This window comes from Mus pahari, chromosome 2 (genome assembly GCF_900095145.1).
Source record: "Mus pahari chromosome 2, PAHARI_EIJ_v1.1, whole genome shotgun sequence".
NCBI classification, from domain to species: domain Eukaryota; kingdom Metazoa; phylum Chordata; class Mammalia; order Rodentia; family Muridae; genus Mus; species Mus pahari.
The window spans coordinates 136,585,805-136,599,048 of NC_034591.1; the positions used below are offsets into that span (position 1 = coordinate 136,585,805).

General features: G+C 47.9%; 1 protein-coding gene across 14 annotated transcripts in view; it reads right to left on the bottom strand.

The window, feature by feature from the left end:
• Mical3 (microtubule associated monooxygenase, calponin and LIM domain containing 3) overlaps positions 1-13,244 on the bottom strand; it is a 176,660-nt gene that overhangs the window by 95,043 nt on the left and 68,373 nt on the right. For all 14 annotated transcript variants that reach the window (XM_021188783.2, XM_029534850.1, XM_029534843.1 and 11 more), the window contains exons 4-12: positions 11,861-11,977; positions 11,381-11,482; positions 10,826-10,981; positions 9,840-9,940; positions 7,391-7,648; positions 7,057-7,172; positions 4,080-4,206; positions 2,858-2,954; positions 197-344 (exon numbers count right to left, since the gene is read on the bottom strand). In XM_021188783.2, coding sequence (XP_021044442.1) covers positions 197-344; positions 2,858-2,954; positions 4,080-4,206; positions 7,057-7,172; positions 7,391-7,648; positions 9,840-9,940; positions 10,826-10,981; positions 11,381-11,482; positions 11,861-11,977 — 1,222 coding nt within the window. The remainder of the gene's footprint in view (positions 1-196; positions 345-2,857; positions 2,955-4,079; positions 4,207-7,056; positions 7,173-7,390; positions 7,649-9,839; positions 9,941-10,825; positions 10,982-11,380; positions 11,483-11,860; positions 11,978-13,244) is intronic.

The following is a 13,244-nucleotide window of genomic DNA, read 5'->3' on the forward strand; positions in this document are numbered from 1 at the left end:
GACCTTCTGATTGCTTGACTTTTTTTTTTTAAACCTAACTTTTTGGGGGTTGAGTTTTAAAGACAATGAAGGTAAAATCTGGGCCTTCTAGAGAGAGCATTTCACCATATAATTCATACCAGGAAAAAAGTATAAAATTTGCATAAGGAGCTCCGGACTCCTTGGTAAATATAAAATGAAATTGGTCATGACTTACATTAGATCGGGGCGGTATCTGTGGATGATTGCACACAGGGCCAGGCCACTTTTCCAAGACATAGTGAGATCTGTCACATTTACTCCTGAATAGCCGTCTGTCTGCCTTTGGCACCACCCCAGCAGTTTGCTTGAACGAGCTACAGATTCTAAAACAATAAAAATAATTACCGAAGTGTGCTTACCTCATAACACTGACATAGCGTACAAAAGTGCAGTTTGAAAACATTACCAAGGGTGGGGACAAAATGTCAGTTCTATTTTCAGCAGAAGGCAGTAAAGCCCAAGTTGATGTCTGTCACCGGCATCATGACAGTTTCATGATGATACAATTTTAGGTACCACCTATCCGATTCCTAGGTCAATGCCCCAGACAGATACCGCTGAGCAGGGTGACAAGGACCTGCCACTCTGAAGCCATGTCCCAGCAGCACTCCTGGAGACAAGCGGATGGCAAAGTGCCACCTGCAGAGCTGATACCTCACTGGCAGCAGAGTCAAGATCTCCCTGGAGAGTTGCCTGGCAACAGGCTGAGGAAGCTGGTTCCTCCCCAGCAACACCCAGGAGATTAGATTAGAAAAGGTTTCTCCTGTAGTACCTTAAACCCAAGCAAACAAAACCTTAGTCTCACTTGCTAAGGTCCTGACTGAGAGCCAAGTGAAGAGACTGCGGGGTGACAACGGCAAGGCCAATCAGACCACAACTGGGCCCTGGCTGGCAACCTGTGTTATAAACAGTCACATATGGAGACCACTGCAAGGCAAAGACACACACATTTTTCTGACTCACTGATGTGTCTTCATCATGAGGAGTTCTGCTCATACTTAAGAGAACCCGTGAGCACTGACTTGTGTTTGAGAAGTCTGCTCCTGACACAGAGGCAGTGGGTATTTAGCTTTACACTAAGTCACCTGGAGAGTTGTGAGCAGATTAAAAATGACTGTGATAAGAACCTTGCACAGTGGTCTTTCACAGTGACCAACCACATAGATTGAGACAACTGGCTCTGACATTGATCTACTTAGGCATTCCCCGTGTCTGCATACCTATCTACTCCATGCACATTCAGGCAACCTCAGAACCACAGGTGAACACAGGAATGGTTGAGCGATACCGTCTCTGTTCTCAAATTTCCGACTGCCAGCAGGTTTTCACTTCTCCCGTCACATCTCATGACCACATTAAATCAAACCATTCAAGAGAGACCTCAGACCTTTCCGGCCTCCTCCACCTTGTTTGCACTGATGCAGCATAAACCACAACCACCTACCTGGTATCTCTCAGAACAATTAACTGTCCGTGCTGATCCATTGTGGTGTCTTCAGACTTTTAATATTAATAACAACGACAGACCTGTGATTTTCCACCCACTGTGCACCAAGTGCTGTGGTGAGCGATGTGCCAGAGACCTCCTGACCACAACCGAGAGCAGGATTGTTTCCAGATCAAAGGCAAGGAAATTCAAGTTCTGAGGTTCTAAGTCTTATGCCCACGGCCACCCGATTCACACATGGCACAGGTAGGCCTGAGAGCTGTTTGTATCGGGCCCAAAGTCCAGGTTCTTCTGTGATCAGCCCCGAAATCTGGCCTCTCTCACATACAGACTATGGAACTGTCTCCTAAACAGTCTCCCTGCACCAAGTGTATTTCCCTACTCAGTCTGTCCTAATGCCCCCAACCCGTTGTACTCAAGGCCGCTCTCCAAGGACAATCTCCAACAACCCTTCAATACACATGAAATACAGAATGGCCTTCACATCTGACCTGGGATGGTGCGGCTGGCTCAGGACCCAGCTAGAAGGCTACTGACCACACTGCTACAAGGCCTCTCCCAAAACATGGGTGTGTGTGTGGCTGACCAGGAGCTTGTGTGCACTGGGTACACTTTGTCACCTCTTCTTTCTCACTCTCTCCAGGATCTGTAACTGATTGTCACAGGACACTGACTCCAAGTGTGACAGCCATTACTATCATCATCAAAGCAGCTGTCATTACTGCCAAGAAACCCTTAAGCTGTTGATGATCCCTCGGACGAAGAAAACACCTCCCTCCCTCCCACCTTTTCAAAACTCTGCCTCAGCTGAGCAGTCTTAGGAGGTGCCAGGCAGACAGAAGGCAGGTGGTAAGTGAAGGGAGGACTCCACCTCTCAGCTATGGAGAAGCATCATCTCTGTGGGAGAGGGACTTTCAGTGATGTGGATGTCTGGAGGTCACCTGTGTTCCTGCAGGCAAGCTTATTAACTCACTGGTGCACAGAGTTGCCCTTGAGTGGACTTAGTAGTTTTGTCTATTGTTGGTTCCCTATGTGGGGCAAACAGACATCCACTTATTATATCTCCCCAGGAAGAGTTCATACAACAATAACTTACCTCTACTCTTATACTGCATTAGACCACAGTACTTTTCTCTGTGTGCGAGGACTGTTCTGTGTATTCCAGAACATGTAAGCATTATATTCCCAAGTTCTATCCACTAGGTGCCACTAGCAAGCAAACCTACCCCAGTCATGACAGTCAAAACATACCCTGGCAGCAATCTAATAACCCCAGAGGGTGAAACCACTGGCCGCAGCCCAGGGCCTTTGATAGCACTGTGGTCATGCAATGGCTCGACGGATAAGTGGAGACTTCTTTCAAACAGGTTAGCCCATTATGGAACTCACCATTGCGAGTCAGCTTGGGAGTGGTTCGGGAATTCACCAGGTTCTCCATTTCCAGATGGATATCTTTTGTTTCTCCGCTATCATATAAATGGCGCACCTGGCAGAAAGTTGAAAGGTTGGGAAGGAAACGTAAACCCTGAACAACAACTCCCCACTTAAAAGAAGAATGACCAAATCGATGATCACAGAGGCCAGCTGGTAGAGTCCATTATGTTTACCTTCTGGTAGAGCTGGGGGCTGAGGTTAGGGCCTTGCACGACTAAACAGAGCTATATGCCATGGTAAAGCTTAGGCAGAATCTACATGCAAACACACACAAGAAGCCCGGAAACACTGGACAGAAGGCAAAGAAGGAAAGCCTCTAGAATACAGACGAATGTGTGAAGCAGGCTGTTTCCTGCTCTGAAGTATGCCACTCTTGACAAGAAGGCGGTATTACAGACTCCAGAGAACACAGTGCAAAGTCTAGGCTGATGCCTTTTACTGGCAGAGAGCGTCTGAGCCTTTAAAGCCCATTTGCCTAACAGCGATGCTGTGGGTGGGCAGGGGTCACCGCCTACACTTCTAAGGTGAAAAACTGAGGTTCAGAGAAAGCCAAACCACCTGGCTGAGTGCCAGGCAATGGGTGGTGATGCCGGAGTGACATCACCCTTCCCAACTACGGAACCAGTCAGCTCCCTTTCCCTCTCGCCACGTGGCTTGAATCAAGAGGCAAGGGTGAAATTCTAGGTCTATTGTTTTTGTGACTTCTGATCTTCTACAAGTTATTAAAAACAAACAAACAAACAAACAAAAACCTCTGCTTTGCCAGGCATGGTGGCTCACAACCAACAGCACTCAGAGCTGATTCAAGAGGATAAGCGTCACTTCAGAGCCAGCCTGGGCTATGAAGTAAGTTCCAGCTGAGCCTGGGCACAAGCCACCTCCACCCTAACCCCAAACTCAAAACAAAGAACCAACCAATAAAGAAAAAGAAGGGCGGACTGACCTTCTGTGATGAGTGTGTTAATGGGAAATAATACCTGCTTTCAACAACACAGACACATCACCATGGATCACTTAGTGTGTGCTGTATAATAACAAACACAGCTACACTCATTCCTGTTGGAGTATATACGATAGAGTAACAAACACTTACACATTCCTATCTGATCTACTGACCCGAGTTACGAGCATCCAGAACATGGGCCTAGGTGTACAAAACTCACAAGAAGGTTCTTACCTGGCTTGGCCTGAGGAAGTTGATGTTGATATTGGGATATCTAGTGACAGGGTCGATGCTATATTGGCTGAAGTTTTTGCTCACATTCTCAGGGGTGGTCTGAGGCAGCAACCTATAAATGCTTTCCCTGCAATGACATACAAGAGTGTGCTCACACGCAATGGCATACAACTGTGTGCTCACACGCAATGACATACAACTGTGTGCTCACACGCAATGACATACAACCGTGTGTTCACGGCAGTAACAAGAAACAAGTCACTAGGCGGGTCAGCCAAACGGTCATCACAGACGAACCTATGTAACCAAATCCCCAGTATTCAGTGATTCCATGGTCCCAGACCAGGGAAAGGGCCGGAAGGAAGAGCTCGGGCAGTGTGGTGGGCAGCGTCGAATGCTGCTAATTTTGAGGACTGGTATGTAGTATGTGGGTTTTAAGAAATTAAAAAGGAACCCTGTGGCCAGCTTTGTAGGGCTACAGGGATGCACAGTCTTATACCACGGAGTTATCTTTGCTGAACCTTCCCCTCAATAGTAGAATACTAAATCTGAAGTACGAAGGATACTTTAAAAACACCTTCTCTGTTAGCACAAAGGACTGTTTATTCCTTGATGAGTCTGTCAGGGCTGTGGTTACATTCCCAAAGGCCATGTGCTGGAAGTCAGGACCTCAGCGTGGTGCTGGTGAGGTGGTAGATGTGGTAGCTCACACATTTAATTCTAGCACTTAGCGGGTATCTATGGAAGTATGGAAGACTTTGGGACTCTGGACTACGGAAACCTCTGAACACTGTAAGCGTGGCCTGCTTACAGTAGGAGCTTAGAAGACAATAACACTTAGAGAAATGCATACTATGAAGGCCCCGTCCAAGGGGTTTTGGAAGAGAACAACATTAGCAATGGGCTAAAAGCCATTCATGAGATACTTTTGAGAGGGGAAAAAAATGTGGTTGCTTTTTGCCTTTGTCTTAATCCTGAAACTGATTTTGTTGGCAAAAGAGAATTCAAGGAGCTGGTGAGATGGCTCAGCGGTTAAGAGTACCGACTGCTCTTCCAAAGGTCCTGAGTTCCAATCTCAGAAACCACATGGTGGCTCACAACCATCTGTAACAAAAATCCGATGTCCTCTCCTGGAGTGTCTGAAGACAGCTACAGTGTACATACTTATAATAAAGAAATAAATAAATATTTTTAAAAAAAAGAGAGAGAGAGAATTCAAGACAGCCTAATAGTGACTTTGACACATGATTATTAGTAAACATTTTTATGTAGGTCTACAATGAAAGAGAGTAAGTGGGGGAAAATGTACAGTTTGAGGAGAATTCAGGGACAAGGAAATTTAATGTTGGCACCAAGGCTTGTGCTGAAAGAGATGAAGAGAGGCTTGCTGGGAAATGTAGAAAGGGGTGTGGTGCGGCAAGGTCCACACGGCTATGCTGCAGCTGGTGAGAGGAAAAGGCCTACAGTTCTCCTCCTAAAGAGCAACAACCAGCCAAAGCTGCTGCAAATGTCACTCAAGCAGGGGCCAGGCTCCATCCCAAGTGTGCAGCAGGACTTGGAAACAGCAGACTCCGGGTTCAAGCTCTGGAGTCACGAAGCATGTGTGAGTGCAGGTACTGTGTGGTTGAGGAGAGCTGCCAAGTCCAGGCTTACTGCAGGGGAGTCCCTGCATGGAGGCCCCAAGGGGTTGCAGTGTGAAGCTGTGAGCATGAAGCTCACTGTGCTGAAACCCAGGATAATGGAAGGGGCGGACCCTTGGGATGTCTTCCCGGGAGAGTGGCTCATGGGAGTGTAACAGGCCCAGTGTGTGCTGCAGGTGGCAGGACAGAGCTTTCCAGACCCCTGGACGTCAGACTTGGAACCACAGGATTTGGAGCTTGCCCTGTGGGCTTCTGTCTTGCTTTGGCCCAGTATTTTCACATTATATGCTCATTCTGCCATCTGTGAATGGTAACGTATATTCTGTGCCATTGTATTCGAAGTATGTAACTTGCTTTTTGATTTTATAGAAGCTGACAATTAAGAGATTACCTTGAGTCTCAGAAGAGACTGTGACTTACAGTGTTGAGCCATGGGCATTTTTGGATAGGTAAGATATTTATATTAGGACTAAATGCATTTTGTATTATGATATGGCTGCAAAATTATGGGGGCCCGGGGAGAGAAATGTGGTTTAAATGGGAGTGGTCCTCAAAGGCTCGTATGTCTGAACACTTTGTCCCCAGCTGGTGGAACTGTTTGGGAAGGATCCGGAGCCTTGTTAGAGGAGGTGTGTCACTGGGAGTGGACTCTGAGGTTTCAAAAGCCCTTGAGATTCCCGTTTAGCTCCCTCTCTGTGCTTCCTGCTTCTGGCCCAGAGGTGAGGTCTCAGCTATTGCTCCAGTGCTGTGCCTGCCTGCCTGCCTGCCTGTTGCCATCTTCCCTGCCATGATGGTCTCTTGAAACTGTAAGCCCCCAGATAAACTTTGTCTTCTCTAAGTTGCCTTGGTCATGATGTTCTGTCACAGTAATATAAAAGTAACTAAGACAGAATCCTAGCAATGATCAGTTTCATCCAGGAAATCTCACGCATCTACTACTCCTGGGCAAGGTAACCATCAAGTAAGTCCTTGTGTCCTAGCCTCATTCACAATCATCTGCTTCCAAACACCTGACATTCAGGGGTTCAGTAGACGTTCACAAGCTGGAGTTCCCCTTCCAGCTGGCCACGCCCACTGCCCTGCTGGCTTCTGAGAGACACAGCTGCCAGCTGCTGCTTCTGTCCTTCTGCTCACATAATTACTGGAAAGAAATCTGGACCAGCCAACACGCAGACCACCTTGAGGTTCCTGTGATTTTATAAAACAATACCTTGCCTTTCCTCTGCTCAGACAGGAGAGCATCTTTAAAGATAGAACAAAAATCAAGAGGGAGGAAGAACATGCATGAGGCCGACTCCCCAGTCCTGTAAGAGGCACCCACGGCTTCTTCCCATTACCTTTCTGCCAGGACTTCCAAGGGGCTGGTGCCCAGAGACCAGCTTCGTACCATCCAGGCAGAGTCCATAGCAGCCAGAAAGCCCCGGGCGATTCCTGTCCCCATTGGCCAGAAAGGCTGCAGAGGAAAGAGAGTTCAAGTAACTCAGCTATGACAGGAGGGGAGCAATCCAGCATCCCAAAGACCCATCATCGTTTCTCCTTGCTGGTGCAGCTCCTGTAAGGGTGTATCTGCTCACCGTCATCCCTGGACACTTGGCCTCACTCCTCACCACTATTGCCTCTTTACCTCGGCCTCTATCTACCACTTAGTTCTCGGTGACCTTCGGTACTCACCTCCAGGAGGCTGTCTCCCACCAAAGCTACTAGTAACTGGTGTCCGTTCTGTTCCCGGACCAAGGCGGCATTTTCAGAGGCGTACATGCAGGTAAAGTCAAACATGGCCACATCTGGCTGCCCGTAGTGATTGATGGCGAAATCCAGAGAAGGCAGCTGCTGCTGGGTAGAGAAGTCTGCGGCCTCCCGGGCATAGTTCAGCAGGGCCTCCTGGTCCACGTTCTCCCGGGAAAGCAACAGCTCCGTGTCTGTGTAGTCCTGTCCGGGAAGAGGGAAAGTCAAGATGGATGCCCAGTTGGCTAGCTAGAACCCCACAAGAAACATCAACCACAGCCTTGTCTCGTGGTATCCCTCCCCCAACTCGGTCTTCAGTTCTAAACAGAATCTTTTATACCAATTAAAAGGTAAAGGAATTGGGGAGTGGGTGTGTTAGTTGGGAGTGAATCAGCTTTGCTGCGTAAAGCGACCTGGCTTTTCCACTCACTAGGAGGAAATCTACTGTAATCCTGACCCATCTATCTCAGAGTTGTTATGAAATCAAATAAACTAGCCACGTAACAGCAGCTTGCAACCAGAAAAGGCAACTTTAAAGTTTAGGGCGCTTCCCATGATCACTTTAATTTGGGGGTCTGATGGCTTTTGGCAGCAAGAAATTCGGACTTAGCACACCCAAAAGGAAACCCAAAAGCTTTAGTGTGCAGAGAAGTGCAGTGTGGAGCAAGAAGAGGTCCAGAAGATGAGAAGGACCACGTTCAACATGAACTGGAGATTTCCAGATTATACAGAACAGAGAACTCCACCAGCAAACACAAAATGGGCTCTCCATGTAAAGTCAAGTCTGCTCCCCTAAAGAGGGGCTGATGGGTTCCAAGTGCCCCTGATAGAACCCAGCTACAACAATAAGCTGTCAAAAGCCAAAACACAGAGAATGAAGATGGCCATGGAGATACTCTTTGTTCAATGTTATGTGGCCACCATGACTTTAGTATTTAGCAGGATGAGTCCCCCTTGCACTACAAAAATAAAGGGGCAAAGGAAATGAGACCTCTGCAGCCCAGATGGTTCTTAATCAGTTTTAACGAAAGCTCAGCTCTGCGTGGATGGCTGGTCTGAGTCTTAACTCAGTCCTCATCATCCCACCTGTTGTAATAATGGCAACAGAAGAGCCCCAGACGATGAACTAGCCAGCTGTATAAAGAACTCAGCCAACCACGCCTGGCCTTTGTTTGGCAGGGTAAACACGGGGCTGCCGTGCTGAGATGCAGACCCGAAGTTCACTGTGGAAAGGAGACTTTGTGTCAGCTCTCTCCCCATAAATGCTCTAGATAAAGCAGTGTTGTGACTCATTATAAGAGGCCTGATGTGCTACCATCCTGCAGACACATAGGGCCCCCTAAGAGTCAGCACTGAGGCTGGGGGCGGGGGACTGCACAGGGCCAGGTCAGCGCATGTGAGGCCTCTTCTATCCATTCATGGCATGGAGACAGTAATTTCTCACACCCCGATCTGTGAGAGCAAGTGAGAGACAGCCATGCTCCTTAAGGAGCCAGCCTGTGATTTAGATGTCAAGTCTTCAACTCAGGGTATAGCATACAACTAGTTACCCAGAGAAAGGGCTGAGCTGGAACTGCCTCAGGAGAAACACCAGGCCTTTGCTGTCAATTAAAAAAAAAAAAGCCTCTAATAAACCGCAGTCTCCTCAGCAGCCACACTTTTGGCAAAACCTGAGTCTCCGTCAGGCCGCTGTAAACTCCAGTGCGGCTTCTTGGCTCAACACTCATCCCCGGGCCCTCCAAAAGAGGACCTACTAAGGCAGGGCCTGGTGGGGCTGACATGCAGTAGTTTCAGCTACTCAGAGGCCTCCATGTTCGAGGCTTGCCTGGGCTCTGGAGCTACTTCAAGGCCAGACCAAGCCACTTAGTAAGAGCCTGTCTCAAAAGAAATAGTTCTTTAAAAAAAAAAAAAACAAAGTCTAGGGAGGTAGCTCATGGCAGAGTTCCTAGCTAGCAATGCGCAAGGCCTTCGGTTATGCAATTTGCTATAACTGTAAATCAGGCTACCTAAAGTTAAACTGGCTAATTATACATGATGTGAAAGCTGCCAGTTGTTCTAGAACAAGTCGCCAAGCAGGAGAGGGGAGAGAGGAAGAGGTGGGGCTTATCCAAATAATATTGGCGGTGTTGGCAACCGTTAGGGCTAGTCATAATCATGGCTGCAAAGGCCCTTTCTCCTCTCCTCCTCCTGTTTACAGTTATAATTTTTTTTTAATAATAAGAATACTTTTTAAGTTAAACTAATGAGTAGCATCAATTTCCAGATGTGTTCAGTGTCATTTTTCTTCCCTTACAGGGAAAAAAAAAAAAAAACCCATCAGAATATAAAATTCTTCCCAGTGATTGTATCAAGCAGTTCAACAAAAACTGTTGCCTAAAAGGAAGCCATTGCTCACATGCAGGATCACCCCTTTGTCCAGCAAACTCTGCTTTTTGGCCGTCATGACAAAGTAGTGTGTGTCATCTTTGTAGTAGACGATGTTCTCTAAGTCAATACCTGCAAGCAGAAGACAGACAGACGTGTGAGAATTCACGGGACTGGGGCACGAGGGGGATCTGCAAGGCGGGGCCTGGGTCTCTCGGAAAGGGCTGAGGAGTACCGGGCAGGAAAGCTGTCTGGGTGCAGACCCTCCCTTCCTGCACAGCCTGGAAGCCCGGAGGTTTGTTTTCTTTTGTGCTGCCCTACAACTCACTAGGCATCAACCATGACCGACAATAAACAAAGACACCAGCATGGGAAAAGGAGAGGCCAGTCTACGAGAGGGGATGGGTTGTTTACCAGGTAAAACCTCTGTGATAACCAAGGATGCTTGAGGAATCGCCTAGATTTCTAACAGGATAGATGCCTAATTGCAGACAGACAAATATTGGATTTTTATTTAGTTAACCTGAAAGATGCATGGAATGGCAGAAACCAAGCTCTAGAAAACAGAATGAAGATACTTTTTTGTTGTTGTTGTTTTGTTCTACTGCAACAAAATATCTATAGCTATGCCTTAACTGAATCCATCAGAAAACAGTCACACACAAGCCCATTCCTGACTAGCAATGGTTGCTGGTGATCTCAGATGACCTCAGGGAAGACCAGCAGTGATACCAAAGGTCAGGATATCAACCAAACCCTGCCCATGCAGCAGCAAACCTAGCTTGTACGGTAGGGGGAAGGGGCTGGGGAGGAGTTGGCAGAAGGCAAAACAAACAAAGTCACCCCCAGAGCAGACCGGTCACTGTGCTGAGGACTAACACGGGACGCCCAGTAGTGTGGAAGCGTGCTAAAAGCAAGGACAGGCATGACTAAAGAACGGCCAACAAAAGGCACAGCAGTGACATCCAAGGCTACCCACTCCCATGAGCCCCGAGCTCTGGAGGCACTGCCACCAACCTGTGGCTTCTCTCAGCTCCTGGAAAAATTTTTGGTTGAATATAAAAGCCACGCCGCTGATCTCCTCCACTTTGGCCTCTGCGGTTGTGTTGCGGTTGATAAAATTTGCTGTAATGGCAATGGCTAGCTTGCCACGGAATTCTTTTCGACGAAATCCTAGAGGCGGAGAGAGGGGGGCGGTCTTTCAGTGAGAGAATATGGAGGGCCAGAGTCAGGGGAAATAGGCTGCTCACTTAACAGGAATGAAAGAACACATGCAGGAAGTCCTGACCATCATCACTGACAACGTGAGATCCAAACAACCGGATCGTTATTCAGTACTTAAGGTTACCCTTAACGTGAAGGGGCGCGATGTGCCTGTCTCATCTGTGCACGGACTAAAAGCTGTGGTATGAATATCTTTGAGCACAGCTCATGTCCTAGTGACCTGTGAGAAAGACCCTTGCACTGACTGACTGGGCGACGCACTTGCAATCTCTTAGGGGTGTGGTCTCTGGGACAGGCCAGCCTCCACTGTGAAAAGCCAGGCAAAGAAGCATAGGCAAAAGCCAGTACCTTCTAAGGTGTTCCTACGCCCATCTCCACCGATGATAACTTCAAATTCATACTCTGATACAGGATGAGTTTTGGGGTGCACCAATGCTCGCCATCCTATCCCTGTGAGCCAAGAGCAAAAACGAAGGTCACAACCCAGACGAAGTCATACCCCCACACAAAGATCACACCAAATCCCAATCCACAGTACCACGTGAAATACAACAAGGGATGGCCTCAGGCAGGAAACCTTGACAAGCGCTCACAAAGACTTTCTTTACCTTCAAATTTTTTATAATATGAATGTTCGCCACACCTAATGCTGTGCCAAAGGCCTCTTAGGTAACCCAGAAAAGCCCAGAAAAGCCCAGACTGCATGATCAAAGCCCCTTTAGTCAGCACTGAAACCGCCTGCAAGTCGTTCTGGCTCCTCCCATGATCTCGGCTGTGCTCACCCACTAAGTGCCCTCATGCCTTCCTCCTCAGTCCAGTAGGACTCACGTTCATTCTCTTGGTCCTCAGGAGGCTGAACAAGTCCTTGGAATTCCACATTGACATGGATCTCAATGCCCAAGATCAAGGCTACCTTCAGGAGGATTAGCTGGAGCTGACGGATACCTAGAAGAACATAGACATCTTGACAGCGAGGGGATGGGGATGGGGAGGCGAAAGCCCCATGGCGCATACCCTCAGGCCCATCCATCCACCTCAGCTCAGGTTCCCAAAGGCTGTCACAGCAGAGATGTGTCTCACGAACTCTCATTTATTTCTCCACATTGTAAAGGACACATCAAACAGTGGTAGGAACAGTCTGGATACACTAAGCCACCCCGCTTCGGGAGCCGGGTGTCCCAAACAATCTGACATGATTACAGAGATAGCACAGAACTGTGGCAGAGGAGAATCGCTCTTCTATTTCCTGGGTCCAGTGAGAGCCGCTGTTATCAGAGGCAGCCACACGAGAGGTGTGCCCACGGGTAAGATGCCACTGCATCCGCCTTCCACCCTGACCCCCTGCTAACCTCACACATTCCTACCAGATGCACAAAAGAAATCACAACCCCATCTTATCCCCACCACCAGTGAGTTACAGGTATGCACACCTAGGTCCAAAAGGGCTGACAATCCTGTTCATCATCACAGTAATACACATAAATGATGTCTAAAGGGTCCCCGCCACATCTGGAACCAACACCAGGTAACAGAGACACAGATCCTGTCCCTGATCTAAGATACTACTGTCTGTCCTAAAATAAATTTGGCCAGAGATGAGGACCACAAATTCAATTGGTCAACCCTTGGTCCTCTCTTAAGGCCAAATTTACCTGTAGCCTGTGACTAATGAGCTGGAGCACTCGCAAATCCCCTGCTAAGTCATCCTGGTTATTCCTCTCCTCGGCTGACCATATCCTCGCCCTTCTGAGTCACACCCCCAAAGATGCGCTGAGAGGCGAGCCAGCACACACTTTATTTTTGTAGACAACTGTGGGCTCTGAGACGCTTTACAAATTACAGCCTGGCAGATGGGCTGAGCACTTCCTCTTGCCAGTGGAATGTGGCAGCCGCCAGCTAGTGTTGAATAAATTGGTATAACCACTTCAAACAGCAAAAAAAAAAAGGTCTAATGGCTGAGTGTCTTTCCAGGTCACACGTGGAGGAGCTCAGCCCAAATGCTCCTTACTAACATTTGCCTGACTAATTAATGACAGGAAAAAGATTTCTCTAGCTTGGTGAGACAGACACTGTTCCAAACTGGTTTCAGTTTGAGCATTTACAGTCATGAAAACAGGACCATCTGAGATAAACACAAGGCCCTGAGTTCACTCATTACCTAACACAGACGCTCTCACAGTGGACCTGGCATATGTGTCTAAGCCTCGACTCT